Here is a 23,638-nt window from a genome sequence, read left to right on the forward strand (position 1 = left end):
CTGTTCGCTACATGTGAATGAGTTTCCTAAATTGACAATTTCACCCCAGTAGGAGCCATTGACTTGAGCAGGAAGGAAAAGGAGCCACAATTGTAGCCTCCACTTTTCAATGTTGCCGCAGATGCATATGGTCCTGGCGGCAATTATTTGCCAGGGCGCTGCTTACTTTCCACTACAGATGAGCAGGAGGCATGGGGCAAGTCACTGCAGGCTCCGTGTTTGCACCAGCTTATTAACAAATAAATAAATAGAAGGTTCTAGGAATTTAACTTTCAGGAGCATATTCCTGGAAATGAGACTGAAATATTCTTGACTTTGAAGATTATTTTTTTCTTCCTTGTTTTTGGTAATCGCGCTTGTTAGGTGACAGTATATATTGCACCTCTATCCCTATCCTGGAGTCCTATCCCACCTGTGGTGGGAAATTAGAAAAACTCCTGACGTTGTTGTTGCCTTAGGGACAGGCAACCTTTCCTTTATAGAGTAAAAAGCCCTCGATATAAGTAAAATGACAACAGCAACAACAGTAAAAGGAAGGAAGGATGGATGGAAGGAAGGAAGGAAGAAAAGAAAGAAGGAAGAAAGGGAGGGAGGGAGGGAGGGGAAGGTCCCACCAACAAGCCTATTTAGACACATAGTAGGAGAATCCACTGTGTGGTAATAAGTCTATACCCCAGGTCACTTTTTTTTTTTTTTTTTTTTTTAATGCTGGCTGTCAGGCACTACTGACTTCTATTTTTTATTTATTTATTTTTTAAATTTATTTATTTATTTATATTTATTTTTGGCTGTGTTGGGTCTTCGCTTCTGTGCGAGGGCTTTCTCCAGTTGCGGTGAGCGGGGGCCACTCTTCATCGCGGGGCACGGGCCTCTCACCATCGCGGCCTCTCCCGTTGCGGAGCACAGGCTCCAGACGCGCAGGCTCAGTAGTTGTGGCTCACGGGCCCAGTTGCTCCGCGGCATGTGGGATCTTCCCAGACCAGGGCTCGAACCCATGTCCCCTGCATTGGCAGGCAGATTCTCAACCACTGCGCCACCAGGGAAGCCCCCAGGTCACTTTTAACTGTGACTTGGTATAAGTCACTCATAGTTACTTGACTTGTCATCAGATGGTAATAGATTATACGACTGGCAAGGGCATAAGCTTTAAAAAAAAAAATAACATATGAAGTGTCTGGTAAACCAATAATGTGATAAATGGGCTGTAAGGTATCCATGAATTAGTGGGGGGTACATGTTGGGTTGGAGGAGCCAAAAAAAAAAAGATCTAATGGTGAAAATGATTGGGGTCATGTCAGGTTAACCTGTCACCCACCATCTTATTTTTCCTAAAAATAATTTTAAGATATTTACTTTGTAAAAGTATAGAGGAGTTTGAGGACTTAGAAATTATGAAAATTAGGTGTCAATCTTAACTTCATTTTGGTTATCGTACCAAAATGAACCTTTGAGACACACTGGGCCATGTCAGGTAGAGAGAGGATGTCAAGCTTCTGTCTGGAGCACCTGGGGAGGGGAGGGGGTGGGGATCAAAGAAGCTAAGTCTAAGTAACATGTCCTCCTTTGCCTGCACATTGACATTTTAAGTAGCAGTCAGTAGAAAGACAGACTTTGATTCGCAATTTTTTTAATGTAAAGAACTTTCAGGAGCACATTCCTGGAAATGAGACCCACAGTTATTTGCAAAGGTGTCACAGTTGTGAACCAGAGACGGTGTGTGCATTTTGCTTTTGTCTTCGTTTTGTTTGCTTACACACCCTTTGTTCATACTAGAAACCTACTCTCTGGATTGGGCTCACTGCCTGCCTGGGGATCTTCACACCAGAGAAATGAAAGCAGTGTTTTTAAAATGCTGCTGATACCTGACCTTATCACCATCTATCAACACATACCATCTGAGAGACGGATGAGACCTAAATCTCTAGTCAGGAATGGCACCTGTAGAGATGAAAGGGTAGGCTTGGAGTCAGGGTAGGGTTTTTGGCTGAGGTCCATTGGCGTTAATTTTGCCGGCAGGGCAGCATCCGGAGGGGCTGGGCCTACCATAAATGATGAGCATGTTTGGGAGCAAAGCCCAAAGGGAAGATCTGGTCCCCTTGGAGGAAAGCTTCAGTGATCCGGGAAGGAAGGGGAGCAGAGAAGGGAGACAGCTGGTGGTTAATGTGAAGGTGTGACGTGCTCTCCTCCCCACAGATGGTCTCCCTTCCCATAAAGAAGGAATGCGAAAATCACATGGAGAACAGCAACTTATTTCTTCCACAGAATCAGTGAGGAGGGAATTCTGTAATTAAGTTCTGTGTTTTAAAAGTGGAAGCCGGTCACCTGAGGGGTGGTATACATTTAGAGCCTTATTTATGATACAGAAAAGCACAGTACGGAAGGGATGTTAGGATTCCACCAAACTAAGATTTACAGTATGTAGTACATAAATAATCATTACTTTTACTGTTTAAATATTTCCACAGTGTATTTATGTGTATATATTAATCTTGATTTGCTTGTATTAAGCTCTTCCTCTGGTCTAGACTCTAAGCTCCTTGGGGTAGCTACTTCATTTTTTTCTGGATTCCCAGTACCTGCCTACCACAGCCCTGGGCCAGTCAACACTTAATCACTGTTTGATGAGTGAACTAGCCCTATCATCTCAGTATGAGAGTCTAGAGACTTGAAGACTTACGGGGTACATTTCTGGCAGAACTATAGTCTGAATTCAAAGACTTTGAGTTTCTGGTTCATTGTATAACGGGTGTTTTCTTACTTATTCATTATTTTATTCAACTGTGCTCTAGAAATAGATAGGATGACCTCACTAAGAGAATAATCATTAAGTTAATAATTACAGATCCGTTTTTTAGAATCATTTTCTTCTCTCTCTTTTAAAGGAATCCTTTGCTGAACACCTGGGCTATTCAAATGGGGTCATCAATGGGTAAATCTTAATTTTTTTTTTTTCTTCCAAAAAATAGTTTGTTGGTCCTCCCTAACTTTTCTCTCTGAAGTGTTTCCTATCACACAAATACATACTGCCAGCCTCCTCAGCCCTCCTCTGTCCTCAGCAGAGAGTACAGAAGTTGTTAACCAAAATGATATCAGCATTCCCTTTTACTTTACTGGCATAAATTACCACATGCCTTGAGCAAGTGGCTATTCAAAGGACATAGATCTCCTTTAATAGACTTAACAGTGTCCTAGTGTTCTAAAAACGTTGTCAGAGCTTCAAAGGGTTCTTACTTATAACCAATAGTGTAGCTTGAGCTCAAAGCGAATTTACCCTATGAAGTCTCAAGTTTATATTTAACATTAACGTGTATGAGAGGAAAATGTCTCATCTGCTATACATATATACACCTTGACAGTAATTTGTTAGCCTATGGTCTGTATAAGAAATAACTTTTCATTAGCAGTGGACATTGAAGAGATGCATGCCTGCAACACAACAAAACAGAATGTTGCATTAATAGAAAGTCTCTGTTTTGCTTGTGTGGTACCAGGGAAATTTTTATTATTAGGATAAAGAGGTCAATTCTTGGATCCCAAGGGCAGACTGTGTTGCTGGACTAAGCTCCAGGAATTGGAAGCCATCCAAACCAATGCCACCAGGCTCTCCTTTGTCTCTCCTTTTCTCCTTTTCTCTCCGTCCTTTGTTCACTCCTGGTGCCATCAGGTTGGCCAGGGTTGCATATGGAAAACATGGCCTCAGGGGGTGTTTGGAGGACAGTTCTCAGAATAGGGGATGGATGTTGGGAAGACTTACACTGGAAAATGTCTGTTCTATGTGTCATAAAATCAACTACCAATGATACGTTTCAGTATTATAGACTAGACTGCACATGCACTGCGGAGTTTTCCCAACAACATCACCCCTACAACTAAGTTTTAATAATATGACACATCCCTGTTGATAAAGAGGAGAGTGGTTTCTTGTGGAGGAGAAAAGCTCTACTTTAACTCACTAACATTCTTCTCTATCTGACAGCACTCTATCATCGTATTTTTTAATGTGAATTTCTATGTAAGCCAGGATTGTGTCCCCTCCCCAATCCATTCTTCACAGTGTACATGGTGATCTTTTAAAAAGGTGTCATATCTCGTCACCCCCCTGTTTAAAACCCATCATTGGCTTTCTGTTGCACTTAAAACTAAAACTAATAGAGCCCTACAGGATCTGTCCCCCCTCCCACCCTCTTCATCTCTGCTCTCGTCGCCCAGCATCCCCCTCTGCACACCGCCCCCCCCCGACTTAAGCTTAAGCCACACACACCATTTTTTCCATTCTTTAGACTCACCAGGCTCTTTTACTCCTCAGGGCCTTTGCACATACTCTTTCCACTTCCTGGAATCTCCTCCTCTCCACTCCTAAGCCCACCTTTTTCACCTGGCTGCCTTTTGCTCTTTATTTCAGGTTTTAGCTAAACTGTTAGCTCTTTAGCGGGTCACCTTTGATGCTCTAAACCAGTGGCTGCCAAATTCTTTTCTGCAAAGGGCCAAATCTCAAATGTTTTCACCTTTGCTGGGCAAAAAGTCTCTGTCGCACCTGCTCAACTTTGCCATGGTAGCTTGAAAGCAGGCCATAGGCAAACAGAAATGAGTGAGCCTGGCTGTGTTCCAATAAAACTTTATTTACAAAAACAGACAGCTGTCCAGGGGCTGATGTTTGGCCAAGCACTGCTCTAATGTAAAGAAGATGTCACATGTTGCTATGATCGCTCATAGCAACTTGCTATTTTTCTTTTTAGGACTTATCACAAGTTGTTAATTACCCATTTGGAAGGCAGGGATTCTATTTTGCTTATACACATGCCCAGCAGTGTGCTTGGCACATAGTAGGTGCTCAGTAAGCATTTCAATGAATCTTAAGTGCCCTAAATTAATAATTTTATGTACTTAATAAGTAGGGATTTAAGGAAATGACGACATATACATATATGCATGTGTAGGAAAGACAGAGGGAGAGAGTCAAAGTATTAGGTTTCCTTTTCTTTCTAGAAACTGTCATCATACCTAGAGTATATAATATACTTTTTATGGGTTTTCTAGAAATATATTTTATTTTTTCCATGCCATAGTCTCAGTTGCTTTGGAGTGGATACTCATTCACTCATTCATTCATCCATTCATTCATTCTGTAGTTATTTATTGAATGTTTACTATGCACAAGGCACTATATGAAAAGCAAAGCTCTACTGGATCCTTCAAGAAGACAGCAGTAATACTGTCTTCTTGTTTTGCATTTTTGGGTTCAGGGCTGAGCTGTATCGGGCCTCAGGAAAATTTGAGCTACTTGATCGTATTCTGCCAAAATTGAGAGCGACTAATCACCGCGTGCTGCTTTTCTGCCAGATGACGTCTCTCATGACCATCATGGAGGATTACTTTGCTTTTCGGAACTTCCTTTACCTGCGCCTTGATGGTAAGTGTGTAAGGAATTAGGCTCTGAAGCCACACAACCCAGAGTGCAGGGTTAATGGGCACTCAGATCCAATTCCAATCTCAGCCAAAAGGAGGGGTAAAATTCTTGAAGAATTAACTAGCAGGGTGGGGTGCAGCTTCTCTTTATATCCTCCAGCTTAAAATAAGCTGAAATTATTTGTGCTGCTGTTTATCCCACATACAAACCAATACAAATGGACTTAGAATCACTTATAAGTACCACAATTAAAATAAACCAAACTAAACTAAAATTTAAAACTCTCCTTGCCCTTAGGCTTGTCTGTTACCTGTGCACCATATAGAATATTTTGATAAGCCTTTAGCTTTCTCTGTGAAGGCATACTTTAAGGGGATAAAGGCTATGACTCCTTTCTTCAGTGACACTGTAGTAGTTCATTTAGGATTATATCTATCGTTAAAGCTTCTCTCTTTTTCTAAATAGAACATATCTACATGCTACGTTAAGAGATAGGGCTTCACTGTTGCCTGGATTTTGCAAACTGTGTAGAATATTGGCCTGATTTTAAGAGTGAAATTTAAATACCATGTCCTTAAAAAATTAGTCAGAAAATAAGAATGGAAGAAAATACGAATTTAGGGATACTTCCTAAATTGCTATATGATTTCGATGGCAGCTCTAGCATTTTGGAGATTAAAGATATCAAAATTTTCATACTATGACAGGGGGTAACATTTTCAAAGAGTTGTTAAGTAGGAATAGGAGCTGATTTACAGGCAGGCTGGTGTTGAATTCCTGCACGGTGTTACTAATACCAATTTTTATCCAACGCAATATTCAAGTTATTGTCAAATGGGAAATTTAAAGTTTATGTTCCATTAAAAGGTGTTGTTTTATTTTCAATCCAACATTTTCTCCCCCTTTTGCCATGAATTGGATATAACTGGATATTTACCAACCTCGGACCTGCCATATGTTCTCTTACTTGAGTTTTTAAGTGAATTCTCTATATGGTGTACCTCTTAGGGCCTTATTAACTTTTAAATTAATTATACCTCTGACAGACTTGATTTTTTTTAAATCTTTTTGCCTCTCCTCCTTAAAGTCACTGAAAACAGAGGAATGGTTAAGTCAATGTTAATTCCGAATTCATGACACAGTTACATCAACTACAGTCTGTCTTTTGGCAAATCTGCCTTGTGTCTCATCTTCTGATCTGATGCATTGGTTCCTCCCTCTCTGTGAGGGGTAAGTTCAGCCTTCCGTCAGCATTCTTCCTTTGAAAAGCAAGCCCTCCTTCACTGCTGCTTGAGTGAGTGGGGTGGGGGGGCTGGGCGGCAGCCAGCTCTATTTTCCCTGGATGTACAGCCCCCCACAGGTGTCCTGTAGAACTGTGGTTTACTACCCTGTGGCATTTCGTTTGGAATCTCAGCTCTCTTGGGACTGTGACCTTGGAATGTCTGAGTCTGGGAAACTGGCAAGAAGTGATTTCCTTGAAACAAATCTCTCTAATGTGTTCTTACCAGCTTGGGAGAGTGTCTTTATTTTTATTTAATTTTTAAAAATGTTTTGGCTGCATTGGGTCTTCGTTGCTGCGTGCAGGCTTTCTCTAGTTGCGGCGAGCGCGGGCTACTCTTCGTTGCGGTGCTCGGGCTTCTCATTGCGGTGGCTTCTCTTGTTGCAGAGCTCAGACTCTAGGCGCCCGGGCTTCAGTAGTTGTGGCTCGTGAGCTCTAGAGTGCAGGCTCAGTAGTTGTGGTGCACAGGCTTAGTTGCTCCGAGGCATGTGGGATCTTCCCGGACCAGGGCTCGACCCCGTGTCCCCTGCATTAGCAGGCGGATTCTTAACCACTGCACCACCAGGGAAGCCCCGAGAGAGTATCTTTAATATTCTATTGGTTGCTGTATTGTTATTAATCATAATAGTCATAAAAGCTAATGTTTATGGAAGACCTACTACATGTGGGATGCCAGGCTAAGCACTTCATGTGCGTTATTAATTTAATTTTCTCAACAAACAAGCTTCTGTTATCCCCTTCTTACCAGGTATGAATATGATCCCATTTAACAGATGTGAAAACAGAGGTGTAGAGAGATGAGTTAACTTGCCATAGGTTACACATGAAGCAAATGGTGAGATCAAGTTCTAACTTAGATGTCTCTGATTCGAAATTAGTTTAGAATCAGTTTTAGCAAATCCAGCAAGATTTATTCCGGGCTTCCCTGGTGGCGCAGTGGTTGAGGGTCTGCCTGCTAGTGCAGGGGACGCGGGTTCGAGCCCTGGTCTGGGAGGATCCCACATGCCGCGGAGCAGCTAGGCCCGTGAGCCACAACTACTGAGCCTGCGCGTCTGGAGCCTGTGCTCCGCAACAAGAGAGGCCACGATAGTGAGAGGCCCGCGCATCGCGATGAAGAGTGGCCCCCGCTTGCCGCAACTAGAGAAAGCCCTAGCACAGAAACGAAGACCCAACATAGCAGTCAATCAGTCAATTAATCAATCAATCAATCAATAAATCTTTAAAACAAAAAAAAAAAAAAAAAAAAGATTTATTCCATCTCTGAAAATGCAGGTTGCTTTCCTAGAGACATTTGAAGACTGATTTTGAACTGAATTCAAAAATTGTAAGTTGGTTGATTGAAAATGACCAGGCCATTTCAAGAGAATGTGCTACTCACTGATCCTACCATCAAAGGCCTTACCATTAGGTTGGAGGAGGCAAGTAAGCAAGTTCCATTAAGTGTTACAGATGTCATTGAGAAGGCTGCATGGGCTTCTACCTGGAAGAAACAGCAGCCATTTGTTCTGGGGTTAGAGAGAATTGATGGCAAATAGTCGACATACACATGGATAAATCGGTACACACACTGCCAGCTGTACCACCCTCTGACTACACCCCCTTAACCCAGTTGTTAAAATGACTTCAGATTTTCATTGCTGAATTTGATGTCCCAGATTTTTGACCTCAGGGGGAAAAAAATTTGATGACAGTTAAGTAGATTTTTTTTCTGCAGAGATTATGGTTGCATGAATAGATTTAACTACGATTCCATTATAGTCTTTGTTTTCACTGGAAATGATTTTTGAGTGAGAGCAAGTGATGAAGTTACATCCCAGAAGACAACATTTTCCAAAAGCAGATGAAACTAAGTTAAAGTGAGTAATCATGAAAGCCAGGCAGTGTGTTCCTTCTGGCAAAATCTGCAGTTTTCAACACAGTTGCCCTTACTATTAATTGTATGCTTGGTTACGTTCTACATTAAAGCCTATAAGAACGTGGACTTGATACACTTTAAATCCTGTGCCCACCTACAAACAGCATTTCTTTGGCTGGGGCTAAACCCTGACACGGTAGTTTGACTCTCCGTGATCAGTGTCCCAAAGATTGCTGATGAACAGCAGAGATCTTGGCTTGGAGAACCTTGGACTAATGGAAATGGTAATCCAGCAAATTCTGAACCTTGTAATGAGAAATGCCATAGCTTTGCATGAAAAGTGATTCAATCATATTTTTTCCTGGCTTTAATTTGTCAAGTTCCAAGCTACATATACGATTTAAATATACACCAGATAATATGGTCCATCTGTTTGCTTGAGGTGTCTAGCGTAGGGCCTAAAAACTCTTTTGACCAGATAATTTTGATATCCCTTTTGTTTTTCAGTGCTTTATTTTTCATTTAGGGTTATTTCATCCCAAGTAGGCATATCCACTAATTAGTTTTATTTATATCTTAATGCATGTGACTGTTAACTGATTATTTTTCAGTTCAGTGGATCAAAAGTGAACTTCTACCCTCAGAGTATATAGATGCACAGTTTTTGTACCCTGATGTCAGAAAATAGATACAGTTGGTCCCTCGTCCCTCAGTATCCAAGGTTGGGGCTTGGTTCCAGGAACCCCACAAATACCAGAATCTGCAGGTGCTCAAGCCCCTAATATAAAACAGTGTAGTGGGACCTCCCCGGCGGTCCCGTAGTTAAGGCTCTGCCTTCCAATGCATGGGGTGCAGGTTTGATCCCTGGTCGGGGAACTAAGATTCCACATGCCATGCAGTATGGCCAAAAATTAAAAAAACAAACAAACAAGCAAAAATACCAGTGTAGTATTTGCCATATAATCTATGCACAGCCTCCCATGTACTTTAAATCATCTCTAGATTACTTATGATACCTAGAGAGAAGATGGCCGAAGAGTAAGACGCGGAGATCACCTTCCTCCCCACAGATACATCAGAAATACTTATGATACCTAATACAATGTAAAGGCTATGTAAATAGTTGCTGGTGCTTGGCAAATTCAAATTATGCTTTTTTGGAACTTTCTGGAATTCTTAATTTGGAATTCGGAGTACTTTTGATCCAAATTTTTTTAATTTGGAATACTTTTGATCCACTGTTGGTTGAACCCCTGGATGATGCACAACCCATAGGTACAAAGGGACGATTGTACCGTTATCTCTGGGAACTCCTTCTTTCCCCATTTTGGAAGTGTTTGCTGTTTTTTTTTTTTTTTTTTTTTTTTTGGTTTCTTTGGCTTTTCCTTCACCTTAAGGCAGAGGGTAAATATGTGAACCAGTAATCTATGTGAGTAATTTTTTTAAAAAATCATTGCACCTGGGCAAATGATGTAGCAAAATGGTTTCATGATAGACCAGAACGTGTCTTCCGTTAGCATCATGAACAGATAGTTCATCGTGATCTCAGAAAGCCAATTCTGAAAGTAAGAGAAAAAAAGGCACCACGTGTTTGAAACCTCGTTTAACAAAACACATTTCATGTTCCTCCCTGCAAATCTAAATTCTTACAATTCATCATTGCAGGATTTGAGCAGGTTGCAAAACTTGGAATCTGATTTGGAAAGGAGAATGAGCTCTAAAGAACATTGCTTCATTGAATGGGGACTCCCAAAGCCCCTTGTTTCTAATCCCTGTTTGCTATATTCAGGAATGTTCTTTTTCCCTCCTCAGGAGGGTACTTACTATTTTTATTAATATGAAAAACAGATCTCCCCATGTTTGGGAACTTGAACCTCCACAGTAACTCGATTCCATTAGCTGGAGTCACTTAGATGTTTTAATCCTCTGAAATAAATTGCCGGTATATTTTCATCGTTAAAAAAAGAACACCATGTAGAAATAATATTTGTACAGCAGGCGGTTAGGGACTATCATGTAACGTACATATATATGTCCCAACAGCCTAAGACCTTTTTCAAAACTCTGCAGCTACACTTTTCTGGTGAAATATATTCAGATGGAATATGGTAGGTTTTTTTCCTTTCCACAATGCAGTTCATGAAATGGCCAGGTAAATAACATTACAAATACATTGTATGTGATTGAGGGGCTGATTTGGGATGCAAGTCTGGGTACCTTGGTGCCCTAAAAGTGAGTACCATTCTCTGGGGTTTCATACTCTCTGCTTATTCACTATTTTGGAGTCTCATCAGACACCATGGGGTGAGCCATCGCCAGGTGTATTACATGCTGCTTTGTATGGTTATAGTTTATAACTCAGCAGAGCAGAATGTCAACATGAGAAACCAACTGAGAGATTCCTTTTTTTTTTTTTTTTTTTTTTTTGGCTTCAAGTCTTGCTAACAAGGATAAAAATATTCCATTCACATTTTATGTTTTTACCAGCCAGATCACGCTCGGTAGCCATCTGAATGGTAAAATATAGTAGAAATAGATTTACTTTTGTTTCTGTTCTCTTGGGCATGAACAAGTCCTCACTCTAAAGCCTATTGGCAAAGTAGCTTTAAGCCATTATAATCATCCTTTTAGGCACGTGTGTGTGTGTGTGTGTGTGTGTGTGTGTGTGTGTGTTATTTGGTGTTTTCAAGCATAAATTCAGAAAATGTTTCCACCAAGTTTTAGGTTAACCTAAGAATGTTATAGGATATGTAAGTTTCACAGATGCCCAGTCAGAATGTTTAAACTCTTTTCAACATTTTGGAACAATGAGTAGTAGACAGAGTATTCCTTCTTAATTAGAGAAAAGTCTCTTACTATCTCTCTATTTTTTTAATTTTTTTTTTTAATTGCAAGATGTTCAAAGTTCCTTTCAAAAGTGCAAAAACCTTAGGGGATTTCCTCACCAATACTAAGAGGATTCTGAGTCTGTTTCTCAAGGAAGCAGGCCTTTTTGTCTAGCTCTGTGCCATTTTCAGACAGGGGTTAATTGTCAAATTTATTTTTCTTATCCCCTCAGGCACCACCAAGTCTGAAGATCGTGCTGCTTTGCTGAAGAAATTCAACGAACCTGGGTCCCAGTATTTCATTTTCTTGCTGAGCACAAGAGCTGGAGGCCTGGGCTTAAATCTCCAGGCAGCTGATACCGTGGTCATCTTTGACAGCGACTGGAATCCCCATCAGGTGTGCATGTCTCTGACTTGGGGGCCCAGGCCTCCCTTCTGGAGAGGAACTGAAAGACTAGCAGTTCCCTCCCTCATACACATTTATGGGGCAGAGCACGTTTCTAAACGAGTGGGCCATTTCCTCAAAGGGAAAATAGCCCAGCACATTATTATGGCTGTTTCCTTATCTCCCTTGGAACATAGATATTGAGATCTCTTATACACGCCTTTGGTGTACCTTGGAAGAGTTCAAGTCTGGGGGACAAAGACTCAAGTTTCTGCCTAGTTTTAAACCACCCCCCCCACCCCCCTACCCCATCTCCTGGGATTGCCGCTGAGCAAAGCATATTTGGTTAAGGATAAATCAAAAATGTTCCAAGATAAAAACAACAAAAAACAGCTAACATTTATTGGATCCTCACTCTATGCCAGCCTCTTTTTGGTCATTGCTTCATTCAGTTTTCACAACATCCCTGTGGGTTTGTTAATATTTCTCTTTGCATCTTTATAGTCAAGGAAAATGAGTCCCAGGAAGCTTTATGTAACTTCCCCAAGGTCAAACGATTTGTATATATTAGGTAGTCTTTTATTCTGTGTGTCTTATTTAAAATCATCACCAAAAAATTTTCTGTTCTGTACACCTGAAACGTTGTAAATACTTCAGTTTTTAAAAATGGCTAGAAAAAAATATTCTGTGAAGCATCTACTACTAAGTCCTCTTAGGCGGGTAAGTTTAAGAGTTTATCCTTTTAAAGGAGTACTTTGATTATTAAAAAACAAACAAACAAATAGAATAGGCCCCTCGTGGCACAGTTTCCTTACATTAGTCTGGGAGGTAGTACTACACCTGCCTGTAAGATATTGGGTGGAATGATATTCGTGAGGATGAGATTCACATTGGAACAAAAGTGGATTCAAAATAGTAAAAAGGAGAACTGCAGCTCTCACATAGGAAGGTGAATTCTACGTCAGCTTAACCTGGGCTCCTCCCTGTACGTTGGTCTCCTCGACTGTAAGTATGCAGAATCATACCGTCTCACTAGGTTGCTGTGAAGATTGGATGGAAAAGGCTTACAGAAGTTGTTTTTGGCAGGAAGTGGGATTCAGGGGTACATTAGAATTATGAGGGAGCTTTTAAAACACAGCCATGCGTGCTTGTCATTCCCTGCCACCCTGCCCTTAATTTTGTAGGGTCTTCTCACCTCTGTAGGCTGTGTAGACCTCTCTATACACAAGCTCCCAGGAGATTCAGATGCAGGTTTTCTCACATAGCTGGGGAGCCCTGATTTAAAGAATAAAGTGGTGGTTCCAAACCTTTGGGTGTCCACCAGCAGTGACCACTGCATGTGCAACCAGTCATTCTCTCTAGGCGAAGACGTTAAAGTCGAGTTCCTATTGAAATGTTCTGACCTTGAAAAGGGTTGCAGGCGACCAGCATAAAGTATACCGGTCTCCAGGAAATATTTTTACATACCTTATATATTTTTATGTCCCACATTGCATTCCAAAGCCCAGGTAGAATTCATATTCCTATGAGAGACCTGCAGTTTTCCTTTTGCCATGGTGATTCAGTGTCTGTTCCACAAACATTTACTGAGGGGTTGTTATGCCACAGGCCCTGAGCTAGGCTGGGTATCTAGGGGAGGAATGTGTGATTCCCCTCCTCCCGGGAAGCTCAATGAGGTTGGATGTTTAGATTACCCTCCTTGCTGCTGCCTAAATCTTCATTGAGAAACAGTAACCTGTGTATAGGTGAATGGTGAGTTCACTAGATTTTATCTTCTGAGGTAAACATTTCTGTGGTGTCTCAGTTGTTCACCTTCATTGGTACAGTGCTAATGCTAAGAGACCAAGGAAATCACTGCTTCTGGAAATGCTAATTTACCATGAGAAAGGATGCTGGGACATCTATGCATCTCTCTGTCTGTCTCTGCTTCCCTGTCTCTGTCTGTCTGTCTGTCTGTCTGTCTGTCTCTCTGTCTCTCTCTCTTCCTCTCATACGCATACACTTTTATGACCAGTAGGTGAAAGCAGAACTCTAGAATCAAAGTTAGTTACATGCACACCCAACAGTTCAGTTTTCACTGCATGTTACCTAAAATTTAGGCAATAAAACACCGAACCCCACATTTCCTCTGGTCTGATTTGCCATAAATTCCTCACACTGGGCCATATATTTCTGCAGGTATATATATATCTGCCATAGGTGGATTCACTTCCACCTGATATGGTCATCTAGACTGACCAGATTTTTTCATGCCTGTCACTTAAACATGGCCATTAGTTTGGGCAAATTTTTTTTTTCATTTTTGGAAATAAGTGATCTCAGACTGATAACGATGAACACTGATTTTTCATTTAAAAGGTAGGAGAGCTAACTATTATTAAGCGACGACTCTACCAGATGCCATGAGGCACTTTGCATACCTCATTTCAGGTAATCCTCAAAGTATTTTACACATAAGGAAACCCGTCAATGTTAACTTGCCCAGAAACACAGCCAGGATTCACAGCCATGTCTGTCTGGGTTTAGGTTTGAATCCTGGCTTTGAGCTCTTTCTACCCTGTACTCCTGCATAAATGTTGCCCCCAAGTAAAAGTTGTAGGGTTCTTTTTACCATCTTGGCTTCAGCATGCGTTGAAAATTTCTTTTTCTGTAATTATTCTTTATTATGTTGAATCAAAATTAACGCACATGGATGAAATAGGGTTTATTTGACATAGGTTGACAGATTGAAGGTACAGGCCTTAAAGTTGCTAACCTGGAGGTCGCTGCTGAAGTCAAAGATAGAACATATAAATGTAGAATTAACACTAAAACCCCTCGGGATGATCAGGACTCTCATTCCCAAACTGTTATGAGAAACATGGGCTGGCACTTTATTTTCTTCATTTTAACCCATGAAGCTGGAGCTGTGTTGTTATCACAGAATGATCAACCACACAGTTACTTTGGAGGCCCTTTTCTCAGGCTGTGTTCTTGTCTTCAGCTATAATCACACCTAAATCAGTATGATGGGCTTTCAGACCACTGAGACCTCAGAATTGGTGAATAATCCATTCAGTGATTACAACGCTTCTTTCTTTGTCGTAATACCTTCCCCCCATTTTTGGCTTAGGGGCCCACAGGCCTACCTTGCGTAAACTTCTTCAGCCTAGAAATAGTCATTTTTGCTATTTTTCAAATAGATAGATCATCTTACATTAAGGTTTTTTTGTTTTGTTTTCTGGGTTTGCTTGTTTGTTTGTTTATTTTGGCTGTGTCGGGTCTTAGTTGCGGCCCGCGGGATCCTTTGTTGAGGCATGCGAGATCTTTCGTTGTGGCCCACGGGCTTCTCTCTAGTTGTGGCGTGCGGGTTTTCTCCCTCTAGTTGTGGCACGTGGGGTGCAGAGCACGCGGGCGCTGTAGTTTGCTGCACGCAGGCTCTCTCTTTGAGGCGCACAAGTTCAGTAGTTGTGGTGCTCAGGCTTAGTTGCCCCGCAGCACGTGGGATCTTATTTCCCCAGCCAGGGATCGAACCTGCGTCTCCTGCATTGGAAGGCAGATTCTTTACCACTGGACCACCAGAGAAGTCCCTAGATAGATCATCTTAAACATACCAAAAAAACACCACTGCTGCCACCACCACCAAAAAAACCCAGAAAACTAATTGCTGTAAGCACCCAAGGGTTCAAGAACTTGTTACCCTGTTGGTAGATGGTCCATGCCCTCTACTTCCTCACCCAGCATATTCTGCCGCCACCTGTATCTTAGTGTTTTGTGGGTTATCAGCATCTTCTAGGACAGGGGTCAGCAAACTGCAACCCAGGGCTGAGTCTGGCCCGCAACCTGAGTGTGGACCACCTGCAAGCAAAGAATGGTTCTCACATTTAAAAGTATAAAAATGTAAATTGAAAAACAAAGAAAAACGATTATCAGCCTCTTGGTGAGAACAGTCGCTCAGTGTTTGCTCTTGGCCAAGATAGCCTGGACTATTTACCACTGGGCCCATTCTGGAAGCAGTGTGTGACCCCTTTTCTAGGAAATAATCAGGAGGTTGATGACACAGAACTTGCCAGCGTGGCCACCGCTCAGCCATTCTGGGGAAGATGTGTGGAGAGAGATGACTGAGCTCAGGGCTCGAAAAGAAAATGAAGTTTAGGGTTTCCACGCCGCCACCCACCCCACCCCCCCTTTGGATGAGTCCCAGCTGTATTCATGGTTCAGCTCTCCCATATTTATAGTCACTTCTTCAAATATCTTCTGAGGAAAAGCTTTTGCCTACTTAGTCATTTAATTGTAAAGGTCCCTGCAGCACAGACAGGTCTCCTGGGCAGACTTCGGCCTGTTGTCTCCTTGTGCTGTCTAGGTGACCAAGAAACTCACCTGGTCAAGACGATGGGCTTACAGCTGTAGCAGGGTATCAGCTCTGTGCAAAAGAGGGTGCCAGGGATGCAGGATACAGGGGACAGACCTTTGCCCTAAAGATGTACACGGGTCTAATGGGGGACACGTGGAAACAGCTAATTAGCATTGGAGAGATCATCACCTGGACCAGAATGAACAAAAATGATGTACCAAGAAGTTTTTATGGCATAGCCTTAAGATTAGGTAACTCTACTTCATAGCTTTATGACGGTTTTTATTTAAAGATTTCATTAAAACCTTATTTTTTTTTATTATAAGAGTAGTATACATTCAAAGCAGAAACAAAAATTGCCAAACCACATGAAAGTAAAATGAAGAAAATTTAATAACACCTAAAATCTTTTTTTTTTCCCAATTATTAATTTATTTATTTATGGCTGTGTTGGGTCTTCGTTTCTGTGCGAGGGCTTTCTCTAGTTGTGGCAAGCAGGGGCCGCTCTTCATCGCGGTGCGCGGGCCTCTCACTATCGCGGCCTCTCTTGTTGCGGAGCACAGGCTCCAGACGCGCAGGCTCAGTAATTGTGGCTCACGGGCCCAGTTGCTCCGCGGCATGTGGGATCTTCCCAGACCAGGACTCGAACCCATGTCCTCTGCATTGGCAGGCAGATTCTCAACCACTGCGCCACCAGGGAAGCCCAACACCTATAATCTTAATACCTAAAGATATAAACATTATTAGCTTCTTGGTATTTGTCCTTCCTGCCTTTTCTTGGTATAGATAAATTTATGCACATAAGATCATAATGTACATACTCATATATAACTTGTAGTTTTCACTTATTATAGCTTTATGATGTGTCATTAAGTTTTCTTAATGAGAGTATAATTTTTAATGTACTATGTTGTATATACATAAAGTAAAAAACTGTAATTTATTTAACCAATCTGTTATTACTGAATGTTGACTTAATTCTGCTTTTTTAAAAAACCATTATAAATAATATATAATGCCGAGAGGTGCATCCTTCCTGTAAGTCTTTGTGCATATCCATGATTATTCCCGTAGGATACCTTGCCAAGAAGTGAAGTTTCTGAGTCAGGGGCCATACCTAGTTTCAACACTTTTGATATATAGTGCTAAATTTCTATCTCCCCCAAAGTTGTCCACTTTACTACTCCACTAGCAATCCTTTTCATTCCCCAAACTAAAGATTGAGTCTTTGATGGAATTAGATCCCAGGAAATTTGCTACATGGGCAATCATTGTATGAACAGTGTGTGTTTATGTGTATAATGTATGTGTGTATAATTCAGCAATGTCTTAAAAATCATCTTTAACGCCTTCCTTTAACCTTGCAACTTAGGGTTAGTTGTAGTTGATATCCAAGTCATAATTCTGACACAAAATTTATTTTTATTTATTTACTTATTTTTTTAGTTAGGGACAAATCTGATGGTGAACCTAGGGACAGATTAAACACACACACACACACACACACACACACACACATCTTGAGACCTGGATTTCAAAACCTGAGATGTATTTCAGTTGGCTAATTTGAACCCAGTTTCCCTCAACTAGGAATGACCTTGAATTTTCCAAAGAAGGTAGCTTGTATATTTTGAAAATGTAAGCAGAATCTTGCATTAGTAAAGGTGGGTTAAATAATGCTTCCATAGTTCCCTCTTGGGTGGGTGACCTGTCTGCTAGGCTAATCCAGGCACAGTGGCCCTCAAACATGTGGTTTTCTCAAACAGGACCTGCAAGCACAAGACCGCGCTCACCGCATCGGCCAGCAGAACGAGGTCCGCGTGCTGAGACTCTGCACCGTGAATAGTGTGGAGGAAAAGATCCTCGCAGCCGCAAAGTACAAGCTGAATGTGGATCAGAAAGTGATCCAGGCAGGCATGTTTGATCAGAAGTCTTCAAGCCACGAGCGGAGGGCATTCCTGCAAGCCATACTGGAGCACGAAGAGGAAAATGAGGTATCCCAGAAAGCCAAGTCTATGAAATCAGTGATCTTGTGTCTTGCAAGGATTGAGAAGAACCTCTTTGTTCTTTAAAGAATTTCCTGGGCTGGCGTGAATTAAAATGAATGAATTAGCTGCTTTGTTACACCCCAAGCACAAAAAACCTGTGAAACATCCAAACGAGTGTCTTAAAAGCAGTTGCTAGAGGGACCTGAAGGCTTGGCCATCGAATGCTTCCCTGGTTTCTGCCGGGAGGTGCAGCCTGCATGCTTGATTGTACTGTAAGTGCTGCCCTCTGTAGGGCAGATGCAGAACCGCAGAGAGGCCACTTGCAGGAACAAAATTGCTAGATGCGACAACACAAAGCTGGAAGGGTCCCTCCTTGCCTTTTCTTTCTCCATCCTTCAGAGCCCTTTGTCTCTCTTGCCTTTTGGTCAGGGATCACAGCACTTCAGTATGTTTGTAGGATAAGCCCTCACAGCTGTCTTTAGCTCTTTGAGTCATACTTTTACTGGAAAAGAGTGACCTTAACCTTTACTCCAAATGCTCCTGTAAGAGCTGACCAACGGCTGAGAAAATTATTGGCTAAAAAAAAAAATCTCTTTTTACTTGCCAACATTGTTCGAAGAATGCATTGATTATGTTTCTCTCAGGGGATCTTTGGGTAGCTGTTATTTTTTTAGATTGCCAGTCTTAGTAATTCTATACTAAATTTTCATCCCCAGATGGATTTGAAATAGATTAAAAGACATAGTTCTTATGTAGTCTAGAAAACTGTACAAAATATCAGTGCCAGTCCTTACCATAAAATTGGCTTGGGATGGACAGATTTGGTTTGGTGTGCCCATGTTCGTTAAGTGGAAGAATGGGTTTATCTTACCTATTCATGTGGAATATTATTTTCATTGCATATATTAGATATACAGTTGACCCTTAAACAACACAGTTTCAACTGTGTGGGTCCACTTTCATGTGGATGCTTTTCTACAGTAAGTACTACAGCACTACATGGGTCCGGAGTTGGTTGACTCCATGGGTGCAGAGGAACTGTGGAATCGGACAGCCGATTTACGATTTACATGTAAGATATACATGGATTAACCCCAGATGTTCAAGTGTCAACTGTAGTTTGATTTTGCCTTAAGTAGGATGTTTTTGAAATCTTCTATAAATTAGAAACCAAATTCTTTCAAAAATCTCATGTTCTTTTTTTTTCTGAAATAAGTGGAAATGTGAAGTAGTTCTTGATATTTAAAGTAATCCTGAAATGAATCTTTTTGCAAATTGAAGAGCACTTTTCTGTTATACCTCTTCACTTGTCAGTCTTATATGTTTGATTAGTTATCTATTAGATTTCACTAAAATGATGAAAAATGCATATGCACATACATTCATACATTCACGCATATTTTTAAAATTTTGATCTCAAATAATTTACCACGTCTGATTCTGGAAGTTGAATATTTGATACAGGTTTGATTCTCAAAATTGAAATATTTGATACAAATTTAGAATCAGATTTTCAGGTGATTTTTTTTTGTTGGTGTTTACACACATGGACATTTTAAAAATAAAATACTAGGGTGAGTGATATATACTGTCACAAAGCAGGTGTGGGCAGAGCTGATACTCAGCCAGGAGTCTCCACGATGCTTTTGCTTATTTTGTTTTGTGTAGGCCTTGTGAAAATAGTCCCCAACCTGGTTTAGGTGGAGTGTAGGGTTGCCTGGAGCTTTCCAACCTTCCTAAGCCTCAGGGAGATGTTGATCCCTCCCAGTCCTGAGGGCCCTTGCAGGACATTTGGTCCTGTCCAAAGCATCCATAAGACATTTGGTCCATAAGACATTTGGTCCACACCAAAGGGTCCTCGATGTTTGATCCTGTCCAAAACCACTTGTCAGGGACCAAATATACTCATGGATGTTTTGGATGGGACCAAATTTCAAGAACCTTTTGGCGTGAACCAAATGTCTCATGGACAATTTGGACAGGACCGAATGTCTACTAACCTTGCGGGCCTGCAGTGCAATCCGGCGCCGGTTGCTTCCAGCTGTGAGCAGCCTGGCTGGGGCTGCACACCCCTTCCAGGCTATCAGTGTGTCAGACAAATGTTATCATTTTCTGGATGGCATGTGTCCTGGTGTGGAAATGTTTGGGGACACTGATAGCCTGCAGTCAAGGGCTCTGGTCCTGAATATCAGCGGCAGCCATCACCATGGTTGACGGACCATGGAGCACTCGGGCACAAGGAACCCAGGAAGATTTATTGCCCACTTGTTCTCTGTGAAGGCCAGGCCACTGTGGACAGGCTTCTTGCCAGTTTACAAGAGCATCTTTTCATCTTGGGCTTGGGGGAAGTCCGACCCCACACCGTATAGGTGATGAGGGGATAACATGGCCCTAGGAATAGGGTGGGCAAGAGCAGGACATCTTTTCACCAGTGGATACATTAACCGAATTCTTTGTACCTTGAAGTCTCAGCCCACTCCCAGCTAGTCTATTTCTTTGTCAGATGAAATGTAGTAATGTGTTTAGACAAATTGCCTTCCATCTAGAGATGAACTAGCATAGAAAGTTTTTCACAAGTAATTATTATCTTGAGTCATCAGTTTTTACTTTATTGAATTGCATTCATTTCTGACACGGTGCACAAGACATTATCTTGAGAACAGACAGAGTCATCTCATTTAAGCTGCTACGCCACTCGTACCCTTTCTAGAACAGGTTGCCTTGTTTTGAACGTATGATTTGGGAAATTAGATGTTTGAAGTTCTGGGTTTCCCTTTCGTCCCTCTGCTGATACACTGAAACTCCCCATTTGATTTTTAACAAGCTCACTCAACATATGATAAAAATAATTTTGGGCGGTAAGTTGTGTAGTATCTGCCCAACTTTTAGAATCTTTTTTTTTTAAAGTGTGAAAATTATAGCATAACATTTCTAAAAAATTTGAGAACTGTTGGTTTCTGAGGAATTTTCAGAGCCATAAGGTGCCTTGGTCTAACATACTGTAAAATGAAAATGTGAGGCCTTAGGTAGTTGCTTTCTCTACCTCATTTAAATTATTTTCATTAAGAAGAGTTTTGTGGAGGTTTTGTTATTGCTACCTTTTGAGTTGTCGTGACCACAGCTCTAACACTAGCGTAACAGTGCCCACCGAAATACATATTAAACATATTTTAAAGGCCATGTATTTGACACACACACACACACATATATATATGGTTTTTATGGTCTTGCTCGGTACCTTGTCACTAAGTTTCACATACTCATGTCCTTTGTAAAGCTTTGAAAATAAGCATTTATGTTGGAGATAAGGTTAACAGAATTAAAAGAATTAAGATTAGGCCCTTTCTCATGGGGATTTCCTTATTTAAATCCTACATCTTCTCTGTGAAGGAAATGTCACGCCCAGTTTACAGATGAGGTCACTGAGGCGGGGAGACATTCAGTAACTTGTTCTAAAAGTAAGGGAATCAAGATACACCCCTGCCCCGAGAGAACCAGTATGTCTTAGAGAGTGCACCACCTTTCCTCCCTAAACAGATTTTGCTCTGGGAAGATGGTTTGAATCGCTTGCAAAATAATAATGGCAAGTACTATACCCAGTGACCCTTCTGTTGTCTTTCTGGCTTGAGAAGTGGGGTCCCACTGGTCTGGAGGACTGATTCACCTTACTTATCAGTAGTACCTCAGCTCAGTTGTCCAGCCTCTCTCCGGAAGCCTGTTAAATTGTTCTGTTCTGGTCTTAACCCCAGGAAGAAGATGAAGTACCCGACGATGAGACTCTGAACCAAATGATCGCTCGACGAGAGGAGGAATTTGATCTTTTTATGGTAACGTTACAGAAAATCATGGAAACAAATGCCTCATTCCTCTCCCTCCTTTTCTGTTAAACACAAGATGTCTGGGGCCTGTGTGCCCTGGCCAAATTTCATTTGTGAAGCCTGGGCCTTTCCTTCAGTTCAGAGCCTGCAAACTGCCTGGCTTTAGCCTGCAGACATATTTTGTTTGGCCCATGCCATGTTTTTTTCAAAAAATTTCGAATCTGCTGCCAACGCAGAAAGAATCCTGATTTCTGGCTTCTCGTGAAAATTGAACATGGGCAGTAATACCAGGCCCACATCTCTCTATGGAAGCGTTTGGCTAGGGCTGAGCAGCAGCTGCGTCCTCAGGACAGGCCATGTGGTCTACAGCTTACCACAGACACCCCCCCGCCCGCCCCACTTCCAGCTCATTTCTAATCCTGGCCAGCATCCTTCAGGAAACCTGCCCTGCTCCTCTAGGTAGAGTTCACAGCTGTTCCCTAGCTGTCTCCTTAGCCATCAAAACCAATATGCTCCCTGGGGGCGCGGCAGGGGGGCGGAGAGCAACTAAAATGACATAGTCCTGCCTCTTCTTCTTGTTGAAGAGAGCCTGCTTAAGCAACCTTCCAGATGTGCATCGAGGTGTAGACTTCACTTAAAGATCAAAACTGGTTGCATTTCACTGGTACAAAGCAGATGCAAAAGAACCTTGACATTTGACCGTTTTAACATCCGTGGTTTCAACCTTGACGTTCCAAGATACGTAGTCATCTGCAATTTTGCTGAACCCCGAATTTGATTATGTGTGTGGCCTGCCGCAAGGTCAGTAGGGAAGGGAGCGACCCCCTTGGCTGGTGAGGGAGGCCCTCAGAAGTCATATTTGACTGTGTTCTTAAGGCATTTGCTATAGCTATTTATTTATCTCTGTATGCGCAACACTCAGAACAGTTTCTGGTACGTAGTAGTTGCTTAATAAATATTTATTGAACGAATGGTGGCATTTGCATAATTTCGGGCCTTGTGAGGATGTCAGCATAGGTCAGGATGTATAACGTTGCAAGGCTCCCCCCAATACCTTCAGTCATTTTGATCTTCCTAACATTTAGCCTGACCGTGGAGTGAGTAAATAAATGTGAACTCTAAGTCTGGTGGTGGAATGCTGCGGAACCCCCAAATCAGAGGCCCCAAATTTGAAGCCCCCAGGTCTCAGACAGGTGATTTGCACGAATGAAGCAAGTGGACAGGGGTGTGTGGCTGGTGGTGAAGGGTGAATAGGAGTTGCTTTGTCTCGGCGGGACAGAGCTGCACGCCCCATGTAGCCAGAAATTCCAAATTTTCAAGAGAAGCTAGAAAGTGAGGTTTTTATATTCAGTCTCCGGATTTCAAAATGTTTGCAACTAAATTCAGTTTTTTATTAGTATTTAACACTTCAAGCCAAATAAAATACGACCCTGGGCCAAATAGGACCCACAGGGTTTGCAATTTCCACCTCTTTAGCCTAGGCAGTCTGAGAAGGGAACCCCAGCTGCATGGAGGCTTACGTTATTTTTGTGGTTTTGTGACTTTTGGGAACAATGATTGTGCACACACACAGTGATTCAAGATAAAGGACATTTAATTCTTTCTCTGGAAACTTTCAGGTAGCCATGGGAATAAGTCCTACCCTGGGATGTGCACTTTTTTTCCCCCTCCTAAATGAACCATCCTACCCAGCTAAGGCCATTTTGAAGAGAAATGACAGAAAAACGACTTTACCAGCATGTTCAACA

At 41.7% G+C, this 23,638-nt stretch overlaps 1 protein-coding gene across 9 annotated transcripts in view; it reads left to right on the top strand.

Annotated features, from left to right (window-relative positions):
* SMARCA2 (SWI/SNF related BAF chromatin remodeling complex subunit ATPase 2) overlaps positions 1–23,638 on the top strand; it is a 191,667-nt gene that overhangs the window by 99,792 nt on the left and 68,237 nt on the right. For all 9 annotated transcript variants that reach the window (XM_068553918.1, XM_068553912.1, XM_068553919.1 and 6 more), the window contains 5 exons: positions 2,883–2,929; positions 5,244–5,410; positions 11,600–11,763; positions 17,851–18,078; positions 21,822–21,899. In XM_068553918.1, the coding sequence (XP_068410019.1) occupies positions 2,883–2,929; positions 5,244–5,410; positions 11,600–11,763; positions 17,851–18,078; positions 21,822–21,899 (684 nt within the window). The remainder of the gene's footprint in view (positions 1–2,882; positions 2,930–5,243; positions 5,411–11,599; positions 11,764–17,850; positions 18,079–21,821; positions 21,900–23,638) is intronic.

The sequence above is a fragment of the Eschrichtius robustus genome, chromosome 10 (genome assembly GCF_028021215.1).
Source record: "Eschrichtius robustus isolate mEscRob2 chromosome 10, mEscRob2.pri, whole genome shotgun sequence".
NCBI lineage: Eukaryota > Metazoa > Chordata > Mammalia > Artiodactyla > Eschrichtiidae > Eschrichtius > Eschrichtius robustus.